The sequence below is a fragment of the Melanotaenia boesemani genome, chromosome 5 (genome assembly GCF_017639745.1).
Source record: "Melanotaenia boesemani isolate fMelBoe1 chromosome 5, fMelBoe1.pri, whole genome shotgun sequence".
Lineage (NCBI taxonomy): Eukaryota > Metazoa > Chordata > Actinopteri > Atheriniformes > Melanotaeniidae > Melanotaenia > Melanotaenia boesemani.
Genome location: NC_055686.1, coordinates 28,253,965 through 28,278,048, shown reverse-complemented (window position 1 = coordinate 28,278,048; position 24,084 = coordinate 28,253,965). Strand labels below are relative to the sequence as shown.

At 37.9% G+C, this 24,084-nt stretch overlaps 1 protein-coding gene across 1 annotated transcript; it reads right to left on the bottom strand.

Annotated features, from left to right (window-relative positions):
- Window positions 1-1,174: 1,174 nt before the first annotated feature.
- On the bottom strand, window positions 1,175-16,769 carry LOC121639296 (obscurin-like). The gene is made up of 14 exons (XM_041984459.1): window positions 16,688-16,769; window positions 15,589-15,711; window positions 15,206-15,241; window positions 13,590-13,883; window positions 11,704-11,970; window positions 9,075-9,368; window positions 6,564-6,830; window positions 3,819-3,821; window positions 3,487-3,735; window positions 3,138-3,251; window positions 2,931-2,999; window positions 1,734-1,784; window positions 1,599-1,661; window positions 1,175-1,252 (listed from the first exon to the last, which is right to left on the bottom strand). The coding sequence occupies exons 1-13, from the start codon at window positions 16,767-16,769 to the stop codon at window positions 1,621-1,623; spliced, it is 1,890 nt and encodes a 629-aa protein (XP_041840393.1). The 3' UTR covers window positions 1,175-1,252; window positions 1,599-1,620.
- Between the last annotated feature and the right edge of the window lie 7,315 nt (window positions 16,770-24,084).

Sequence of the window (24,084 nt, the reverse complement as noted above, 5' to 3'; positions counted from 1 at the left end):
CTAGGTATATCAAAATTTCTGTTTTTCAGCTAGCCATTTTACCTTTAGGCCTAGCATGTTAGCTAACAAGGATGGCGGGGGCCACGAGGCTCGGACCCGATGGATGCTGCTTTAATTTAATTTATCATCAATATTAATTTTAAAGTAAAATATATTTTCTGTTTGGCATATATATATATAATATATATATATATATATATATATATATATATATATATATATATATGAGATGAGAAATGTGATCAGTACAGATGCTTGCACACGCTCAGTATGGATTTTACTGAGTCTTCTGCATCTTTGGTCACTGTTACCACCCAGCTCGTGTCCGACAACATCAAATGAAAACTCATCACTTTAGAGAAAAATTTGTTTTATTTTTACAAAAGAATACAAGAGCATGAAATTCGAGCTGCAGCAGGATAAGTAATGAAAGCTTGTGCAGTTTTGGTGGATTTTACCCACACATTCACACATGCAGCAGATAAAGAGTCTTGAGTCAGTGGGAATGTAGAGGGGGTGTAAGAAAACACACTGATATCAAACCCAGAGCAGCAAAGCTGAGATGAACTTTGTTGCTGTTTTGCCATTGAGCCTGTACAAGAATAGCTTAAGGTTACCAACACACGTTAAAGTCAAGACATCAGTGTTGCTAAGTTGTTACTGGTGTCTACATAGTTACCATAGCAACATATGAAGTCAGAAGAGAGATGTTTAAAGTGAAATATTGACTGAAAAATCCAGTTTAGACAGTCAGTCTAACAAATTTGATTTGAAAAACAAACCTGGTTTGTCTGAAATATTGAAACCTCAATCTCAATATTCTGTGACAGAAAATAATTATAAAAGATAAAAAATCTATCAGTATAAGAGTATTACTGGTGAAGATTTCCAGAATTACACCAGAATAAAAAAAACAACAAAAAAAAAAAAAACACAAATAATCAGTTTGCTTGATATTTTCTAAGAAGTGTAAATTTAACTGTTTGTTTATAACAGAAGTTTTGGTGTTGATCTGGACTGAAGTTTGTTTCAGAAGCAGAAAACAGAAGCAACACTGATTAAAACAGTTCACTCTGTAGTTCATCTCCGGTCCAAAAAGCAGAACTTCAACAACAGTTTAAATGAACATCTTTCTGCAGAGATGCAGTAGATTCTGCAGATGAACATGATGAAGGTGAATTTTTTCAGCTCTGCTAACAAACCATGAGAGCAGAGTTTCCTCTGAGCTTCTGTTGCTCTGTTGAAGACCTCGCTGGAAGACAGAAAAATAAATGACATCTACATGTCAGATATCATTTGTACATTGTAGACTAGAGCAAATAAACTTCAGTAGTTCTCAGTGAAAGGTTCACCTTTATACACAGTGTCTGATAATGTTTCCTCTTGATGTGAACTAAAAAAAGTAACCACAGGAAGACTTTTTCATATCAATCTAGATTCATATTTTTGTACGTAAACATGTTTATAATCACATCATATTTTATTAACAACATATAGCCTCATATACATTTAATGCAATGAGAAGTTGATCCCAAACATTTTAATGTTAGTCTGAATTCTTTTTTCTTATTATCACATTTCAAATGTTGTGTACTCACTCCTCTTGTCGACATTTTCAAGCTAAGTCAGGGATATGACAGCGTAATCGTCTTCTTGTTGACCTGAAACAATAGTGTAATTATATTATTATTATAATTATTGTATAACTGTGAAGCTTAAAGTTCATACTGTACCATCTGGAGAGTTTTCATTGCGTCTGATTCTTTCATAGACAGAAATGTCTCCTGGAGGTCAGAAAATAATTCCAACACAGTTACTTTGGTCACTTCATGTCTGTGATACTTCTACAAAATTTCTTCACCTAGAGTTTTTATCCAAGTCTTTCTGCCTCCAAGGTGCCACCCAATGTTTAAACAATCATCTTCTCAGAGAACCTGCACCCCTTCCTCATAATGTACCGATGTTTGCATTTTTGAAGGGATGTTAAAATAATGTTTGGTTTGACAACATAACATTAAATAACAGGGAATATTACAAAAATACATGGTAACAGTGCTGAGGGTAGCTAACATCAGGAAGCTAATCATGAAAACACAGCTGTAAACAGCTGCACATCTGGCTGCAGCTCAGAATCACCATGTCAGCACATTTCATCAGTAAAGTTCTGTCTTATTTCTACATCAGTACAACAACAATCTGGATCATAACAGTTCTTATGTAATATTTCTGCTAATTGTCTTCATGGATAATTAAGGAAACAAAAAGCTTAATTGTGTGACTATTAAGGTTTTCTAACCATAATACAGAAATAAGAATTTAATTTCCTTTCATTTAAAATTAAATTTAATTAATTTAAATTTATTTTTTATACAATAATTATTTATCATTAACTAGTACGTTTCTGGATGGAACCTGTGTGAACTTCTCCAACCTCTCCCACTTTCCTCCCACAGTCCAAAGACATGGATGTTTGGCTGATTTGAGTGTAAATTCTTGCTAGGAGTGAGTGTGAGTCTTATCGAATGTTCATCTCTCTGTGTTGGTTCTTTAATGGACTAGGAACAGCTCCAACCCCCTTCCAATCCTGCATTTGAATAATATGTTATTTAGAGAAAACTGTGTTAAAACAACTGAGTGAGCTTGGCTGCTCTGGGCTTCCGTAGATAATAACTTGTGTCGGTTCAGACTGTTTCTATTTAATGAAGAGGATGTAAAAGTCATAAAACCACCAGATGTGATGTACAAAGTTAATCAGATCAAAAACCTGAATAAATGCTGATTAAACTTCACTCAAGTAATTTATTTATTAACAAAGTCGTCTCAAGTCTTTTCACACTCAGTGCTTAAATCCAACTAACACAGATTATTTAGAGTAAAAGTAGTTGATAAAAGTAGTTGTAAAAACATTTAGAACGAGATGAAAGACTGACCGTGGAGGAGAGAGGAGTAAACTTGCTGCTGATTTTCACACTGGTTGACCGTCTGCTCTGTGGAAAAACCTTTTCTCACCAAAGAATAAAGAAACTATTAGTTGTTTCCTGGTTTGTGTTGTAAGAAGTTGAGCTGCTGTTACAATTAAAGGCCTCATAAGGAATTTATGTATCTGAAAAATCTAAAATCAGAAGAAAAGGCCTCACCTTTAGACCTTCTGTACCAACAAAGTAAGATCAGTAAAATAAACACGATTCCAGCAACTGGTCCAACGATCAGCAGCAGAGGAAATGAAGAGTTTTCAGGTCTGGACACAGCGGCTGTGAATAACATGATGGACAGATATTAATACATTTTACTAGATTATTTCAAATGAAATACATACAAACGTTTCAGCAAAAATGAGGTGACATTAATCAAATGCAATCACTGTTTGAGCATCATGTTTATTTTTATACACAAGTAAACATCTTACAACACATTAACTCTGTAAAATGTCAGAATAAAGAATGATTTTAGTTATTCACAACAAATCATGTAACATATAAATCTCACCTGTAACTGACATCCAGCTCTGTTGTGACGTCTTTCCTGCATGTTGACACTTGTAGAAACCTTCGTCTGACTGTGACACTGCAGAGATGTTCAGCTCCTCTCTGCCATCATGTTGGAGAAGTTTGTCATTGTGATAGAAAGAAACACTGGAAAGTGTGTTTTGTTCTCTCCGTCTGCAGCTCAGACTGACAGAAGCTCCCTCAGTCACAGGATGGACGGGGCTCACCAGGATGACGCCATCATCATCATCTGTAAAGAAAAGCCAGTGGATATTCAGTCAGAAATCAGAGAGAAAACTACATTCATGTGTATTTATAAATTAAATGTCTCACCATCTCTAACCAAATAAACTCTTGAGGCGGATTTATGGTAGCACCTGCGTAACTACCGTGGGCTCGGCATAACTCCGCAGAGGCTCGACGCGCACCTCTTCCAGACCTGACTTACACCCCTGCTACGCAGACGGTTACACGGAGGTACTCCCTTGTGATTGGTCAGTTTAGATCATGTGTTGCAGGATAACTGCATCTTCTCACTGAATCTTTTTGGTAACCACCGTTTTTTAAAAACAATAACCAGTGGATCAATTTGATGAGAGACTGGTCGAATTATGTTTTTCGTTTTCTTCCACATTCTAATAAAGACATTGAACCATACTGGACGCAATTTTTGTTTTAAAACCATCAAAGGAACTCAGACCTGGTGAGTTTACCTGGTCGATACCACCCCTGCTGCCACCTTCAGGTGAGGAGGAGAAACTGCAACACAACGCCGAAACCACACGTACCCCTACGCTCGAGTACGAGAACAAACTCACCAGCGTAAACTACACCATAACCAACCACATGCAGATGCCACATGAGTATAAATCCACCTTTAGTCTCATAAATCCTAAAGAAGTTGTTTTTACACTGTAAACAGTGACTTCATTTTCTCTTCATTTACAAAGACGTTTGGTTTAGAGGACAAATCAGTATCTTTTCTCTCTATGAAAACTGTTACTGTGGAACAGTATTATTTACATCAACGATGACAAACACAAATTTATTTCGTTAATGAACCTTTTGTTCATGACTATAACGAGACAGTGACGAGCTAAACATGGTTCTCTGATGACAAAAACACGACGACACGTTTGTGAGATTTCGTTGACTAGACGAGATGAAAATGTTGAAGAGCTGACTGTCCGACATTAAAAATGACATTTCTACCTATTGTGAGCGCAATCTGTCCGTCAGCTGCTTGAGTGATCTAAAAGTGTGGCTGGATTTAAATTTTCTTCACGTAATTAAGGAAAAAACTGATATTGTGGTTTTTGGAAGTTCTGAGCTTCTAAATGGTACAGTCAGTGTTCTCGGTCCGCTTACTTTGTTTTGTCGAACCCATGCTAAAAATCTGGGCGTGTTCATTGACAACTCCTTTAACTTCAAAAGTGTTTTCCTCCATTTGAGGCTGCTTGGAAAGTTAAAGCCCTACCTGTCCAAGCATGACCTTGAAAAAGTTATCCACCTGCTCATTACGTCCCAGCATAGATTACTGCAACGCCCTATTTTATGGCATTGACCAGTCATCTCTACACCGGCTGCAGCTTGCCTAAAACGCTGCTGCTCGGTTGCTTACAGGGTGAGACGTGGTGACCACATCCCCCCTGTACTCGCCTCCTTGCATTGGCTTCCTGTTAGTTTTAGGACCCAGTACAATCTTTTATTAATTGTTTTTAAAGCCTTAAATGAATTGGCGCCCTCGTACTTGTCAGAGTTGCTACACCAGCATGCTCCAGCCAGGACTTTGAAGTCCTCTTCACAGCTCTTATTGAAGGTCCCATCTGCTAGACTTAAATCCAGCGGTGACAGAGGTTTCTCTTTTGCCGCTCCAAAGCCTGGAACAGCCTTCCCCTTCACATCAGAGCTGCTCAGTCTGTCTCTGGTTTTAAGTCTTTACTCAAAACTTACTTCTTTGTGCTGGCTTTTGATCAAAACTGAGCTTGACATTTGCGTGTTTTATTTTATTTTAGTTTTTTCTAATTTTTATCCTAGTTTTGTTGTTTTTATTATTTTATTGATTTTATCTTTTGTTTTTATTTTCATTGGTTTTTATTGTTTTATTGTGCAGCGTGTTCTTTTCAACTGTGGAGTGTTTGTTCTATTGTTCAGCACTTTGGGCAACTGCTGTTGCAGAAAATGAGCTAGATAAATAAACTTGAAGTTGAACAGCAGTTAAGTAACACGGCAGCATTGCATCCCTGCTGATGGGAAAGTCTCGACTAAAGCTTTAAGTCTGGTAAAGGATCTGGTTATTATTCAAATTATTCAGGTTAACTTGTTTTAATTGAATTGCAATACTTGTTATAACGTTTCAACCTTGATTCTACTTTTTAATATGTTTTATTGAACTAAATTCATTTGTTTAAAGACTAATACTTTTATTTGACTAAAATTAGACTGAAACCTTTTTGAGTTTTCGTCGACTAAAACTGGACAAAATGATCAAACTTAAAAATGACTAAAATGTGATTAAAACTAATAAACATTTTCATCCTGAAAACTAAACATAAAACTAAAACTGAGAAGCCAAAAACAACACTGACGTGGAAGTTTTTGCTGTGATGGTGTTGATGTGATGTTTATTTCAGTCAGAGATTAGAAGTCAGAGTGTGTCTTGTTAGATCTAGAATGAATAGAAACATCATTCTTGTTAATAGATTGATGTTTTATCATTTTATTCTTTTTGATAAAAATGTAAAGTCTACTTTTTGTGTTAGCATCAACTTTGTTTCACTAGAAATGATCTAAATGAACAACAAGTTTTACATAGGTCCAAAACTTATTTTTGTAGCATTATTTAGACATCATTACACTGAAACTCTTGATAATGACGTTATTAAGAACCAACATAGAATAGATTTTCTATCAATAAACACTAAAGCATAAAATATATCCTGCTGCACTGTATCAGTGACAGTTAAAAGTATCGTCCATGTTATGGTATGTAATAAATTGTAGTAAACAGTGTGTGTTAAACATATATAAAAAAATTAAAACAAGGACAAAAATCCAGGACAAAAGATCATAACATACTCTGTACAGTGATGTTGACTGTGTTGCTGAACTCTCCTGATCCAGACTCACACCAGTAAACTCCACTGTCGTACCAGTTCATGTTCATGTTACATGAGGATCCAATCATTGTCCCCCAGTAGGAGCAGCGTGACAGATGACCTAATTCTGTAAACCTCCTCACCATCCACTTAGCAGAGTTTCCTCTACAGTTCAGTGAAACAGAGTCATATCTGAAGTGTTGAACTCTGTCAGGATTCAGTTTGAGAGACGCTGCTGGATGAACATCTGAAAAACAAACATGTAATGAGATTTCTATAAAACACATTAAAATATAAAAATGCCTCATTGCAAATATTCCTTTGGTTTATATTTTATGTAGTTGAAGATCAGAGCTCATATTTACACAAGCTGATCAAAATGATATTTTCTGACTTTAAGTATGTTTTAAATATTAAACTGTTTACATTTAAACATCCATCTGTTAAAGATCCAAGTAATTATTCTAAGATTAAATGTTCAGGATTAATTTTTATTCATCTGTAGCTTCTGTATTTGTTGACGTTGTCCACAGACCTGCCAGCTGTGGAGCTAAATCACCGTCATCATGTATTTTTTTTATGAAAAAAGTGAATAACTTGAAGCTGAAAATGAAAGTCTCATTTTTACTGTGAATGTTATTTTAATTTTAATTTTAGTGGGATTATTTTTTTATATTTTCTAAATAAACTTTAATTTTACATTTTCAGTATCATGTGTTTTTTTTCAAGTTTGAGATATTTTCTTCTTGATTTTTCGTTGTTCATTTCAGTTGTTATAACCCTCTGAGCACCAAAGTCAAAAAATTGCAACAAGCACCAGGCCATATCTCCAGAAAGAGATCTTAAACCTGTTACTATTTTCCATCGCTGAAAGGCAAACATCAACCAGCCGTTAACAATTGGCCGTGAATGATCAGCTGCACCACTCGCTACCCCAAAGCCAAAATCGAGGGGATTAAATATGCCTGCTTGTACTATATTGTATTAACAGAACGTGCAAGTAAATGCTTACAAATGTTTAATATAAACCGACCTGATCACTTTAGTCGTAATAATCAGTTCAATATTACATAAAATCCAGATCTTAAAAAAAATCTCATTTATTCCTCCTGGTCAGTACCCCTGCTTGGCCCCCATCAAAACTTTTCTAGACACACCCCTGCATATCTGAAGTATAAAACATTTCCACCACCTGTCAGCTACTTTGTTAGAGAAGGGTCCTGCTCGGATTTATATTATAAAACCTGAACCTGATCTATCTTCATAGATGTTTGAATGGCTGAGTAGTTGATTTTACAGCTGTGTCACCAGCAAACCCCGTTAATCCTGAATATGAAATAAAGGCAAACAATATCTAACTGAAATAAGCTGTTGTTGTCAGCATGTTTCATTCTTCAGCTTCATGTAACAGTGCCATGGTTCTGTTTAACATTAGACTGATAAATGTTGATAAGGGGTTTCCAAAAACAGTACTGTTGCGTAAATCTGTTCCAGTGTGAACCATGAACCACTTTTTTTCCTCCTTCTTAGGTGAACCATAAACAAATGCAACCAGAGAGACAGAACTAGCGACAGAAAAGCTGATTAACAGATAACCGACAGCCAGTGTGATGATTCAGTGATTCAGTGAGGCTGATGTTCTAACTTTCTTTTTATGTGTAAGCAGATATAACTTGTATACAAAAGTTAGATTTATTATTGTTGGAATCTTCTGCAGACAAGAGCTACTTAGTACATGAAGCATGTAATGCACATGCTGCATCTGCAGCTTCTCTCCTTTCACGTCCACTTGCTGTTTCAGAGCAGGAGCCTCATTCATAAAGCTGGCGTACGTACAAAAACCGGTATAATACACCAATTATAGTCAACTTTTGGGACTTATTTAAATCAGAACGTGGTGGGAAAATGTCCCTACTGCCACAGCAAATCTGAATCTGCTATATGCACCAAATCTGGAGAAACAGGAAACTGTGACACAACAGCACAAAAATAAAACCATAGAAATGATGTGAAATGTGAGACATTTATGCAAAATCAAAAATTACCACATGTTAACACATTATATATTAAAGCCATTTGCAAAAATGAATAAAGAAGCATATTAATATTCATACTCCTACCAGTGTGTGTTTACAAAAAAGGACCCACACACTATTGTGGGACGTTAATGTTAAAAAAAAATTTAAGTATTTAATGAAAACATTCATGCACAACAATGAAAATCAAAATCATCTTAAAATAAGAACAACTATATTTTTTTTTTATTTAATTTAATTTCATTTAATTTATCATCAAAGTAAAATATATTTTCTTTACTGGTAACTTGTCTAAAAACTAACTGCCTCTCACCTTGAAACATCATCCCTCCCCAAAAGAGCGATAAATTATATAAAAATAGATGGAATATAGACTCAGTCTCAGAATGAAAAGATGCTAAAATCAAAGTGATAAAAATAACTTGTCCTCATTTATAGAACAGAAACACACTGACCTGCAGACCAGACAAACTTTGGTTGACTGTAATCAGTGTGATACTCTGGGTCTCCTCTTCCAGCTCTACACACATATCCTGTTGTGTGTGTTTGTCCATGAATGATGTAGGAATCATGTTCAGTCCCAGCAGTGCTACCAGGCAGCACATTATAACTGTACAAGTTGTATAAACGATCAGGAACAACTTTATACCAGTAGAACCTCCATCCTGCAGACGGAGGTTTAATCTCACATCTCAGAGTTACTGAGGATCCAGGACTCAGCCATGATGGAGACACAGAGAGGACAGGTCCTGTTAGAGAGAAACTGTTTTCATTCCAACTACAGATTTATAACAAAACACAAACAATTCCTTCATGTTCTTTCCGAATACTACATGAAGTACTTTATCCTCTTACGTCCTGGCATACACATTTGTGGACATCACATTTTTGGTCTTCTGCACTATATACTGAATATGATGCAATTGAAACCTGTTGTACACATTTGTGGGCGCTTATACTGCCATCTGCTGGCGAAAGAAGAGAAATACACTCTATGGATAAATTTCAAGATGGCGACGAACACCTTTGAAAACTCAGGGAGCCACACCCGACCAAAACGACAGAAAGGTAAAAGTTCAGATAAGATTTGATTGTTTATTCTGGTTTAGTTAAACATATTAGTGTTTTTTGTTTAATATGGCAAGAAATTTTGATAAAAGTTTATAACAGGAAAGATACAGTATGTCGCTAAAGTTGTGGTCCACATATGTGGACGGTAGGACTTAGCTTTGCTGAAAATGTAAAAATGCTAGCTCAAGGTTAGCATAAAAAGTGTGCCAAAAATGTAGTTTGGCTAGATTGTATTAGAAAATAGTAGTTTACAATAGTTAACAACATTAAAAAAGAGAGAATACATGAGTACATGGACAATTGCACAGATTTTTATTTCATTTCAGAGTATTATACTCTGTCACAAGCTCTTGAACTTGTGCTGGAGGGAAGGGATCTGGACAACTCAGACCTAGAGGAGTTGTCAGACACCGACGACCCAGTGATGGATGCTGATTACCATCCTCCACAAAACGAGACGAGCAGCAGTGAGGAGAGCAGTGGGGGTGAAGACCCCATTCCCCAACCCACTGAGGCCAGCCGGGGGAGGAAACGTTTCCGTGGTGAAGTGGCTGGTAAGCCTATTGATATAATGCTTAGTTAATTCTAAATGAACATCAGTAGTAGTACTAGAATTATTTATGCCAAAGAACAAGACCCAAAATTATGTTTACTTGTTCTAAGGGGCTTAACAACATCTGTCCACAGGTTATCGCTCAGACCGTAGCATTGCTACTTCACGCACACCAAGACATGGAACTCAGCAGGTCGAGGTTGGTGGCTCAACTGCTGACCGTGAAGAGCCAACACCAGGACCAGGATTTCATGAACAGCCAAACCAAGGTACTTGAATTTTTTAAGGAATACAGTACGTCTGGAAGTAAATCCCAGTGGATCTGATCGAACATGCATGTATAAATGTGGCAATTAAGTATTGTCATTCTAATTCTGTTTCTATAGGACGTGCAGTGCGCTGGAAGGCTGCTCACCTGACCTCAAACTTAGTCCAGTTTGAACCTGAGGAGGGAACTGAGGAGGACAGAGAAGGCTGGACTGCACTGGACTATGTAAACCAGTATATTAGCCTTAGCCAACAGCTGGCTGCTCTACCGTCAAGACTGCAAAGCACGTGGCACACCAAGAAGTGGCATTATGCAGTTTCTTGAGTTCCGAATGGATGTGGCTAAGACATTCTTGGCCCAGCACAGCAATGCACAGGATGACCACTCAGAACTTGAGGACAACACACACCTTTCAGAGCCAGAGAAAAGGCGTCCTTTGATGGCAGTGCCCCACATCTCTGTCCGCAAAAGGTCAAATGGACATCTTCCAGAGGTGGTTGACCTGAAGAATGCAGCACGCTGCAGAGCAACAGGCTGTTCTGGGAGAACCAGAGTCCGGTGCGCAACATGCAAGGTGTACCTGTGCTTGCAAGCTGCACGTAACTGTTACACTGTTTTTCACACTGTGTGATTAGCTGTTCAAATGCTAGTTTTGGCATGTTACCAAACGCAGAAAGCAGAAGGACAAGTTTTGCAAGATTGTTACTGTTTTTTAAACAATTTTAGGTTTTCAAAGGTATGTTCATAAATGGAAACAGTTACAAACAACTGTGACAATGACATGTTTTAAAAAAGTGTTCAGGCTGAAAATAAAGAGATTTGCTCTTTGTAACAAAATCATGATTTTTTTGTGTTTTGAGGAAACTCAGACCGTGTGTCCACATATGTGTACATCATTTTTTTAAAAAATGGCTTCATATTCAAAGATAATCTTTGGTCATTATATTTATTGATTCCTCTTAACCACAAATAGCTAGAAGAAACCTAAAATGCAAATGAAATCATACCCCGGGTCTCAGGAGGTACAACTTCAGCTGATCTGTGTTTCAGTTTAGATCAGACATGATGAGTTTTCTGTTGAACACAAATGTTCAAATCTGTTCTTATGTTAATAACATCTTACAGTAAAAAAAATAAGTAAAAGAATTTGGTTTAAATAATTTAAATCCAAGACAAAATAACATGAACATACTTTCTCTAGTGATGTTGACTGCATTACTGAACTCTCCTGATCCAGACTCACACCAGTACACTCCTCTCCAGTACAGACGACTGTTTAAGCTACATCTAGATCCAGTCATCGTCCCCCAGGAGGAGCAGTCTGAAAGGAAACCTCCTCCAGTAAACCTCATCACTCTCCACTCAGCAGAGCTTCCTCCACAGTTCAGAGAGATATCATCAACAGTGAAGTGTTGCTCTCTGTCAGGACTCACTGTGAGAGATGCTGCTGGATGAGAACCTGAAACACAAGTAACAGGGAGACAAACATCTCAGAGGTTTTATTCATTCACATGACTTCATTTTCAACAGATGAGATCTTCTTCTTAAAAAAGAAAACAAACCCTATCAGTTTTAATGAATCGTATAAATTATTATAGAACCCAGTTCCTGGGCAGTCCTAGTCTAGTCTTTCCTCAGCTTGGGTTGATTACTGGAGTGGCCTCAGGTTTGCAGCGGCTCGCCCAGCTGTTCATCACTTCCTCTGCTATAAAGACCCTCAGTCACCACTTCTCTGCTAGATTGTTACCTCTGTTCTACTGTCAGTTACGTTCTAGTCCTGAATTAATTGCTCTTTGTGAGTTCCCTCTTAACTGACCAATCTTTCTCTTTTCCAGTCCTCACTGGAATCTTTCCACAGCCTCCAGAGACACCAGTCTCAAGCTTTTACAGCCTGATCCTTGATGCTACGCCTGAGCAGGTACCCCACACCTGCCCGACTTCCACCGCTGCATTAGACTCAGTCTGTTTCTAATAAAAACTGTTAATCTTGTCTAAGTCTGCATGTGGACTCACCTTCAGCTGTACCATTATTTACTTAGTTTTACTTTCATACGCTACAAGGGTCGACTATACTTTGTATTCATCTTATGAGACTTTAGACCAGGGAAAACAAACTCCCGAGCTCTTGGGCCTTTTTCCTGCAGGTTTTTAATGTTTCTCTGTGTGTTGCAGCAGGGAAACATCTGTGGCTGTGTTTCCATTACAGTTTTTCGTGAAATAAAAGTAATATTTTTAACATTTTGACAAAGTGCAATTGTAATTTACAGGTTTTTCCATTGAATGGTGTTTAGCACATTAGCCGTTATTCTAGTAAAATCTCGTCCCACGAGACTCCACTTTGAGGAGGAAGGAGATTTCTAAATCTTTGTAAAACTGCATTTCGTCGTTGTTTGCTATTAAGCATGATGATTATTTCTTTCCTTTAATTACTTGTAAAAAGATTTCCGTCTCCTCCTGCGTCTGCTCATACTGCACCATCTTTATTTGAATTGAACTGGTCACATGACCCGCTACGTCACGTCCGGTGAAGTGTAAATGCGAGAAAAGTGTTTCAATTACACTTTTGTGACAAACTTCTATATAGACACGTCTGAAAAACCACCTCATGAGAGTCTAAAAACTTTTTAGCAATATTTAAAAACAATTTGAAATGTACGAGTTTCCATTTCCGTTCTTTTATTGCGATATTTAGCTTTTGTACAATTCTAGGGTTAATGGAGACACGTTATAACCAGCAGGACACTGGAACAAGAGGTCTGGAGGTGGGGATCCCTCAGTAAGACTACGTACACATCTAACCACGTTAATTATACATCTGCTACCAGTCAAAAGTTTGGACACACTTTTCCATTCAATTTAATGGGAAAGTGTGTCCAGACTTTTGGCTGGTAGTGTATCTGCATATTTATATATTAATATATAAATATCTAAGTTAAAAGTTGTGACTGCATGGAAGAGTGGAGTCTCAACCTCTGTATCTAATTTCATTCATCATGTATAATTTCATGATGATGTTTGTCTTCAACAGAAACAGAAACAATGGGAGGATGTAACAACTGTTCAATAAAACACACTGACCTGCAGACCAGACAAACTTTACTTCACTGTAATCAGTATAATCTACTGGGTCTCCTCTTCCAGCTCTACACACATATCCTGCTGTGTGTGTTTGTTTGTGGATGATGTAGGAATCATGTTCAGTCCCAGCAGTGCTACCAGGCAGCAGATCATAACTGTAGTTCTTGTGTAACAGATCAGGAACAGCTTTATACCAGTAGAACCTCCATCCTGCAGACAGAGGTTTAATCTCACATCTCAGAGTTACCGAGGATCCAGGACTCAGCCATGATGGAGACACAGAAAGCTGAGGTCCTGTTAGAGAGATTAGAGAGAAGCTGTTTTCAGACTAATCATCAGATCATTCTATCCCATATAAACATGGTTTAGACAAAGGACCCAACAAGCCAACAGGGGTCCTATAGTTGGACTTGCAGTCTCATCTGAGGAGAATTCATATTACTCGTCTTTTTTCTTAACATGTCTAGAAAAAAGTGTTGAATATAAAAATAAATAAGCTGCAAGTTGCTGTGGCTGGTGTTTTTTATAAATATGACTAATAACTTCCCTACAGCTATGTCACAGCTACTTTATTAGAAACTGATGAGAGATGTGTGAAACTGTGGAAGATGTGTGATGATGCATTGATGTACTTTTTATATATTTCAGAGAAACAACTTTTTAACTATTGATATTATAATGATGATATACTTAATTAATTTATCATATTATTCAGGGGCCGGCATGGCTCAGTGGGCAGAGTGGTCATCCTGTAGCCCAAGGGTTACCGGTTCAATCCCGGCCCAGTCGAGATCATGTCGAAGTGTCCCTGAGCAAGAAACCGAACCCCTAATTGCGTCTGATCATGGTTTAGCACCTTGCATGGCAGCTTCTGCCGTCTGTGTGTGAATGTGTGTGTGAATGTGATGTATATATAAAGCGCTTTGGGTGAAAGTATATAAGTACAGACCATTTACCATTTACCATAATCAAGAACCAAAACACTTAAAATATGTAAAATGTTCTAACATAAAAACTGCTTGGTGAGAAGAAAAATCTTAATTAAAAAAAACATCATCTTGATCTGAGATATGTAATCTTACTTAGATTTCTGTTTAAGATTTACAGGAGGATGGTGAATATTATTTTTTTATCTAAAACATCATGTTGAGGAAAGAAGTTGAAGAAGAGGAGTTCAACTTGTTAAATATCTTTTCCACTTCATCTAGAAGTTATTTTGTGACCTCGTTTTCTTTACCATCGTTCAGGAGTAAATACAACATGAAGGCCAGAAAGTAGTTTGACTTAAAGTTTTTAACTTCTCCATTTTCATAAGAAAGAAAACAGATCACTGCTTTTAGGGAAGTTATGATCCAGTTAAACCTGTTGCTGGAAGGAGAGTTACAGAACAAAACCCTGGAAGACTAACTGGAAATGTTTCTGTTCTCACTCTGTATGCAACAGTCAGGTGTTAAGGGAGCTCTGTGCCCCCAAAACCAGACCTCTGGACCTGCCATTGACTCAAGATATATTATCATGGTTACAATGACACACAACAGACTGTAGATACAAAAGAAGAAGAAACTCAGTAAAAAAGCTGATGATAAATGAACAAGTAAAGAAAGAAGTTCAGTTACCTTCAGCATGCCCACAATGGAAGAGTGAACTGATCACTAAAAGGAAGATTGACATTTAATTAGATATTAAACTAGAAGAAATTAAATAACTGAAAAGAGACTAAAAACTTATGATGAAGACAGAAATGAGGAAGGAAGCATAACAATGTAGAATAAATAAATAAATAGTAAATTATTTTAATAACTTAATGCTGTTTATGTAATATAGAAATATTTGGACTAAAGACATTTTCTTTTAACTGTATTTTTTCCAGAAACTCTGCAGCAAACTAAACTAAAAAAGTCCACAACTGTGTTTAGTTTAAGATCTGAATTGAAACTTTCTTCTTTACTGTCAGTTTCTTTCATCTGCATCATTTCAGCAGAGAAAGTGATGTACTTACACAGTAGCTCCATCACACAGAGCAAAGTCTGCTCCATCCTCACATCCAGTCCTGATAATGTGTCGCTGTGCTTCTGAGGAATATTTCCACTTTGTATCAGGAGACGGGCTGAAACTGCAGCATCTGAAGAGAACAGTAAGAAAGATATGTGTTCACCTCAGTATGAGATCACACATCTAAAAGTTTGTCTTTCAATCTACTTACAACACTAAGAAATATTATAACTTCCTGTTGTGTAACTTCCTTGTCAAACATCTACAAATATAATGAAATCTTGTTGCTGAAATAAAAATATAAAGAAGAAACAAAAGAAAATAAAGAAGACAGTTAGAAAGAAAGATGCAGCATAACTACACATATATTTAATAGTTTATAATAAGTAATGTAGTAATTTCCTACCAAATCATGAGATTACATGTTGTCTACAAGTTATCTTTAGTCGAACATTTCTAACACTTCCTTTTCATTTTCACACTACCAGCATCCCTACAGATGATGCTGTTCAGCACATACAGAGCTCAGATATAAAAACTAACTCCTGTAGCTGAAGAGAAGAACAAAAAAAAAAAAAAAAACAAAGAAAGGGAGCAGAATTAGAAAATTATTTACTAACATGAAATCACTAAGTTTAGTCATTCTTCATTAAAACTTGTTTTTCACTTCTCATGCTTACGTCTACTACACCCCTAATCTCTGTGTAATGATGAAAACTTGTCATGTTTACACACATAAATCCATACACACAGTTAGAGCTGACGCTTGCTAACAGTTGGCTAGTGCGCCCCCTACTGGAGGAAGTACTGTTGCAATCCTTCCTATACATTAATATATATATATATATATATATATATATATATATATATATATATATATATATATATATATCTTTTGGCTTATACTGTCTATTTTTATAAATAAAAATAATAAACGCTCTCCACCACACATCTGTAGAAGAAAAACAGTACTGAACCACTCAGTCATGCCTCAGTCACCTCAGGAAAAAAGGTGTTAGTGATATTTCCTGACCACACAGGAAGTGTTGTTGCTCCAGGTGAGGTCACCTCTGAGGTGAATGTCCAGGCAGCTAGTGACCACTTACACGGCTGCTTTTCCGATGTACAGGGGAGGGGGCCATTGTTTGCTCCTCTGAAGTCCATGATCTTGTGCTTTGTCTTCTTCATGTTGAGTTTTTCTCCACATCAGCCCTCTAGTGTTCCACTAAAATTATTTAATGAACTAAATCAGAACGCTGCTTGCTGACCTGTTGTTAATGTTGATGAATGATGATTAAAAGATAAAGTTCTTACTCTCAATAAGATGATTTAGTTCAGAAAGACAGAAAAGAACTCATTGAAAAGTCTGTTGTTCTTACAGTGAACACAACATGTTAAACAGCTGTTCTCCTGGTGGAAATGGAGTCGTTATTAAGTCATGACTTGTGTTCAGAAATGTAACGAGACGAACTAACATTGATGTAAAACAGTTGTTTTATTGTTTTCACTGAAACTTTGTTAACCAATGTCTTATATAGTTCAGATCTGATGAGGGTCTCGCTTTAGCAAACATGTCATAGCAAACTTCTTTTTTTTTGTCTTTTTATTGTGACATTTTTCTGCGCCTCCTCTACATTTTCTCTCCATCTCCTTTCTGACAGATCGCTGCATCTACCAGCACAGAGCCAAAGAAGCAGTTAGAAAGGCCAAGACCCCCTGACAACAGCCTGCAGCCTTAAGGGGGATGACTTCCTATCAACAGGTTAGTTGGTAAGTGACAGGTTTCTGAAGTTCAGTCTTTCATTTTCAGTTCTAACTTAACAACTGACATTAAATTAACTTTGAACTAGTTTAAAATAGAAATGGTGAACTATGAACATGAACTAATAGTTAGAAACTAAATGACAGAAATCTGAACTAGCTCATGAGAAGCATGAACTTGTACAACACTGCATGCAGGGTGGAAGACCGATCACATGGAAAGCAGCAGAGATGCTTTGCCTGCCTGAATGAGCTTCAACTTCATGTCACATTTAACTTATTTTGAGTTGTATGTTCTCTTCTGTTTTATAAAAACACAACAAAAGTGAGGCAGATTCCTAAGCGACATAAATCAATTACAGCTCATCAATCAATAATGGTATTTAAAATGTGATTTCAAAAGATTAGCTGTAAACATTGTGTGAACCACAGGCTGTATATCCTCGTTGTGGTTTATTTTAAAATATTCTGAAATGCTGTCATTCATTTTGCATATAAATAAGCCTGTAGCAAAACAAACAATAATATTTTTATTTAAATGTAGGAACAGCAAACACAAGATAAAAATTCTGAGATAAAAATGTTAAAATACCTGTAGTCAATAATGAATATTAATAATATTCCTCTGCGACGCGTTTATTTATCAGGATGTTGCAGCGGTTCATTAAGCTGTAAACACTTCATTTATGCATATTTATAGTCTAAAATTCTTTTTTTCTTCAAACGCCCATTTACAATCAAAGTAAAAAAAAGTCAGATCTGTCACCCACTTGTTATTAAGCCTTCTTACCAGTTGCTTGTACTGGTCAGAAAAAGGAGGCACGCAGTGGCAGTGTTAACCATCATAAATACACAAGACAAAAAGAACCAAGGCACAAATAACAAAATCACTTTGACTAACATAATAAATTCTGTCAGTCTAAAGAAGAGTCCATGATCCAAGCAATGATATGCTGGTCATTCATTAACAGAAATATCCACTAAAAATGTCCAACACATTATTATAATTGTCTTTAACAAATCTGTACAAATGATTTGGTCATCTTGGAAGGTGTCTTTTGATTTTATGCTGTTTGAATTATTGTTGTTGGCGCTTTTCTCCCTATGGACCTGAAACAAGATAAGAATATGTTACATTAAAAAGTGAGCAGGAAAAACATTATGTTAAAGATTATAGTAAAGAGTTTATATCAGAGTTGCTCCAAATTAAACCTACGAGGGAAAAATCTACTTTTTCTTTCTCTATGCATATTGTTAGCCTAAAAGCTAGTAGTAAGTTACATCTTAAGGTTTTATACACAATGACACACATTGTCCCAGCAGTGTTAGTCTAAAATCAGGCAGATATTACAGTTTAATTAAAATTTGACTCAGGCAGTTATGTTATGAGGCTAAATAGGAAATGTCAGTCTTATATAATGAGCATCATAATTAATTATGCTGCACAAATTATAAGAAATTCTGCTTGTGAATAACACAAAGTTCAAGATATTTTAATTTCATGAATGACTCAAATGACTCAAGCTTTTTAGATGTGCATCTCTCTGCTGGGCACTTGTCTCACCAGGTTCACTACATTTTCCCTACACTTGTCTCAGATTTGGACCAGAGGAGAATCTGAATCACAGATGAAGGAATCCAGACAGACCCCCACCTCGTTATTTGTTTAGTTATATTTTCATTAGGAAGCTGCTGAAGGTGATCGATATCCTTGTTTTTACTTCTCCTTTCCAGCAATAGACATCGAAGATGGTCAGTGTGGGTTTGGCTAAAGTGAGGTTCACAATTATTCAGCTCTTGAGTTTCTGATGGATCTGTCATCATTCAGTTTAACTTAGTCTTCAACAAGAAGACTAAGTTAATGATGAAGGTCAATGCTTATGATTGCCATGGGTGTCCAAAGTTGGGTGTTTGTTATGCCTGCTAAGAGAAAATTTACCTCAGCGAGAGTTTAAAGGGGACTCGTGGTGTTCAGCTGGTGAGTAAATTTGTTTCTTACTAGGCCAACGAGACTTTAAATTAAAACGTCCCTGAGAAGATGTTGATGCTGAGACTCCTGAGTGACATCAGAGGCTTTGTTAGATTTAGGGTCAGTATTTGAATTTCAAGACTCTCTCCATGTCGGGTTCATTGCAAGAACCAAATTAAGTTTTGAAGATTCGGAAGAACTCCTGTAGTGATTCACTTTGTCCTTGTTTAACTGTCAGGATGACACTGAAGTCAGACTGAGATGCATCTGAAAGCTCTTTCCAGTGCAGAGAAGTGAATAATCATTTCAGGTGGCATCTGACTAGTGCTCAATGAATCTGCAGCATATTATAATATATATGTTTTTTAATTTAAGGGTTCAATACCATCTTCAGAACATCTTTTGAAAGATATTTGTTATTAAATCAATGTCATGTCATATTTTAAAAAGCCTCTATTTTCCTCTCATTCCCCGTTAGGGGTGTGGGAGGGTGGGAACTTTCTGGGGTGGGTGGCGGCTCACTGGCTGCGGTCCCTGAATGGCCCGGTCGTGGGGGGCGGCCTCTCCTGGCCTGTCTTGCCCTGGGGGGCCTCCTGGGGAGCAGGGGTGCCTAATGCCACTAAAGGCTCATCATCCAGAGGGAGGTTTGCTTCCCTCTGGACGTACATCCCCGGGCCCCTCTTACTTCCCGCTCTCTCTGTCTCACACACACACACACGTAGGGAGTTGGGAGGCGTGGAGCCATGCGGGGTGGAACGGAGGAGACCATTCAGTGGTCTCCTTGGATGCACCCCGTGGCTGCTCGCCTCTCAGTTTTAATTGCACCGAGACACCAAAACACAAGAAACACAACACACAAACAAACACCTGGGGGGCATGGCATGCGGTGCAAGGCGGGCGGGGCACTTAGGTGGCCCGGCTCGCGGCTCATTGCAGTCACTGCCCCTCAATTTTAATTGCACACAACACACACTACATAAACAGTCAGGAGCGGGGAGGGAGAGGGTATTGGGGACCTCTTACACCCCTGCTCCTCCTGTGTGTGGCTGGGGGGGGTTGCCCCGGGGCCGGGTCCCGGGGTGGCTGCATTGGTGGGCTGCTGGCTCTATGGGGGTTGGGGCTTGCTGTCCGCTGGTCCGCCTGGGGTGTCCCCCACGGAGCATGGTGGGAGGGTTGTGTGTGGCGTGATTGTGTGGTGGTGAGGGATTGTGGGTGGGGCACGGGGGAGGGTGTGAGTGTGGGGTTATATGGGGTGCAGGTTGAAGTAGATGGGGAGTGGGGGAAGGGGGCCGATAGCACCCTGGTTCCCGGGGTGTGCGGCTGGAACATCGGGGTGTGTGCTGGCCTACGCCGGGTGGCTGTCTGGGAGGGCCTGGTCCTCCTAGGCATGTTGCGGGCCCTCTGCCTTTGGGGGGTGGGGCGGCCGCCTCTGGGCTCCTGGGGCCCTGGGCCCTTCGCTTGGGCTGCCCTGGGTGGGCCGGTCCCTGGCGGGGCCGGCGGCTGCTGATCTTGGCCCACTGGGGCCTGTGCCCCAGGACCGTGGGGGGCTCTCCTCTGCCGCCGTTTGGGTGGGGCTGGAGTCATCTTCGTGGTGGGGTGGCATGGGTTGGTGCTCCGGGTCTGCTGCTGAGGGCCCGGCCCAGGCCCTGGTCTGCCTCTGGCCTCCGTGGAGGCGAGGTCGCATTTGCATGATCTCACTCACCAATCTTCATCACTGATCACTCCTTGTTTCTCATGCTCTGCATGCTGACACAGTCACTGAGTTGTCTAGTGGGTTTTTAATATTAAGCGATAATTATAAAAAAAAAAGTTAGTATCTGGTCGCTGTTATGTCTTTTTGATTTGATTTGGTTATTATTTAAAAACTCTTAATGACTGGCAGCCCTGTTTTTTTTTTTTTTTTTTTTTTTTTTTTTTTGTTTTGTTGTTTGTTTGTTTTTTTCTGTGTGTGTGTTTCTGCTTTTGTAAAAGTTGTAGGAAATTTTCTGATGTGTTCATGTACAGGTGTAACAGTTTGTTGTCTGGTGATGGTGTGGATTGCAGGGTCGTTTTCCTTCTGTCTGTGATCTTTTTGTCTCCTTTCTTCTTTCCCTTTTGCTCTTTTTTGCTATGTTCCATCTTTTTCTGTCCCCTCCGGTCAGGTCCAGCAAGATTACATAGATTCGGTGATTCAAAGTAAATAAATAAATAAATTAACCACATTATCAAGAGGAGCCTTACCCATAGGCCTCCCCTTGGCAGAGCAAATTTGTTCAGCATGATACAGCAACCAGATTATCATTTTGCTTGCTATGATGCTGGACAGGACAAGTTAAAAAAAAAAAAAAAAAAAAAAAAAGGCCTCTATTTTAGAGAAATGTGTTTTTTCATCTACAAGTACCTTTAATAACCTTTAATAAATTATTTTCTTTTACTCACCCATCTTGGGATGGAGGACACATGAGATTATAATATTCAATAGTCGGTTCATCTGAAACCAGAATGTTAGAATGAGATCTTTTAGTTGTAATAATATTTTTGCCGATAACTCCACATTAGTTGGAGTTTATACCATTTCCATTGTTTCCAGAGTCTCTCATTGATTCATAGACAGAAGCATCACCTACAAGCCGGGAGGATAAAAAAAGAAAAAGATAAAATAATCTCTTTAGCTTTTGTCTTAATGAAAACTCAAACTATGATAAAACTATTTTAAAATAATTGTTTAAAATGGTGACCATGGAGAAGAGAAGAGTACACCGGAGTTCCATTCTGGTTTGCTGTTTGCTGCGTCGTAGAGATTTGACTGATGTTCACACACTGAGAGGAGCTGAAGGGACAGAATTTAATAAAGTGCACAAAAAACACTGGAGTGTTGTTTAAAGTGAGATAAGCATCATACCAACCTGTTAGAAGAAATATCTGTTTTTAAAAAGGCAGAAAACATATGTGTAAAATTATTGGAGCTCAAGTCATTTCAGGTAAATGATCAAATGACAAAGATCTCACCCGTTTTCTTTCTCAGGAAGCGAAGCAGCAGCAGCAGCACAGTAAGCAGCAACATCCCACATAACTGCCAAGAGATGAAATGGACTCTGGAGGAGGAGCTACCAGGACTGGAATCTGTAATTATAACATGCCAAAATATGCTTTTTGTGGCAACTTACTGTTTAAAAAGATCACATTTTAAAAATCATATTCAACAAGGGCATTGAAAGCAACGATTACTTTGTAGTAAACAAAGAAACCAACAGACAGATCAGCTGTAAATACTCAAGCAATCACCTAAATATTTTTCCCTTTTTCTTTATTTTTCATGTTGCCCGTTTGAACAATAAGTTGCAGCTTCAAGAGAATTTTATTCAATGGTAAAATAAATACTCTCCCAATGTGATTATCTCATAAAAGACAATAACATAATAAATAATATTTCTAATTAATTGTGGGTGTGTTTGCGAGTAAAAAGTAACAAAAAAAAAAAAAAAACAAAAAATAAAAATAAGATATTCTAGACTGAAACAATCATCAAAAAATGTATAAAAACTAAATGTCACAGAATCCTGGTGAGATTAAAATTATATGCCTCTAAATAGAAAGAAACTGGGCTAAAATAATAAACCAGCTTTGGTATAATGGTTGCCAGTATGCAGATTTCCAGCCAGTCAATAGCCGCCAACTTTTCCTTGCAATTGACAGCAGATGTTTTATCTAATCTAGTCGTTCACCAACATAATGATGTAAATTAGGCTTAGTATGCATTGGAAAAAAAATATGTCTAATAAGATTTTTACTTGAAATGCGAATCCCTGATTTATACGCCAAAGACTTTTCATTGACGAGTAATTCTGTGATTTTTTTTTTTTTTTTTTGTAATTTCTGCTCTGCGGTTTTTAATTTTGGGTTTTGGTAGTTAGCCTATGAAAATAAAGTTGAGTTTACCTTCACTGCACACCTCTGGAGAGTCTGCATTTGGATCATATCTACACACTGAACAGTGCCATGTATAGACAGCAAAAGGCAAACATGCCAACTAACCTGCAGCACAGACAAACTTTAGTTCACTGTAATCAGTGAAATACACTCGGTCTACTCGTCCAGCTCTACACACATATCCTGCTGTGTGTGTCCGTTCGTGGATGATGTATGAACCTTTTTCCGTTCCATCATCGTTATAAGGCAGTTCCTCAAGGTTGTTGTACTTGATTGATAAACCAGGAACAACTTTATACCAGTAGAACTTCCATCCTGCTGTTGGATGTTCAACTTCACAGGTCAGAGTTACTGAAGATCCAGGACTACGTTGTGATGGAGACACAGTGAGGAAAGGCCTGGGTTTATCTGTTGGAGAAAGATTATCCAGCAATAAAAACATGTTGATGCAGCATTTTTAACCAGGTTAAAGACTGGACTTTGGCTGGACATTGCAACACTGATTGTTTTTCTCCTGTTTGTTGCAGTAGCTTATTTCAACCACGACTCTAGAATTCTACAGTTCGACAATGATTCCATGACTGCAAGATGACGACAAGATAACCAACCAACTCTAAGAATGTACTTAGTTTTGCATTGTTATTATTATTATTTTTTTCTTTTTGTCTCAGTTTTTGTTAAGGACGCACTATGTACCTTTCCAGCTCTGCATTCCTGACTCATTTTGATGCCACAGTGACATTTATTATGTACATTTCTGGAGCTGTCATTGCCCTGCAGCATCCAGAGGCTAAGGAACCACACTTCACAACTTTTTCTTTTCAGACCCTGTGCTGTTTTTAATGCAAAATCTGGCTGATTCCT

Coding starts and splice junctions, on each gene's coding strand:
- LOC121639296 (XM_041984459.1), bottom strand. CDS start 16,769: ATGAAGAAGACAAAGCACAAGATCATGGACTTCAGAGGAGCAAACAAT. Junction 13,884..15,205: donor CCATTGTGGGCATGCTGAAG/GTAACTGAACTT, acceptor TCTCTCTAACAG/GACCTCAGCTTTCTGTGTCT. Junction 9,369..11,703: donor AGTCAACATCACTAGAGAAA/GTATGTTCATGT, acceptor TCTCTCTAACAG/GACCTGTCCTCTCTGTGTCT.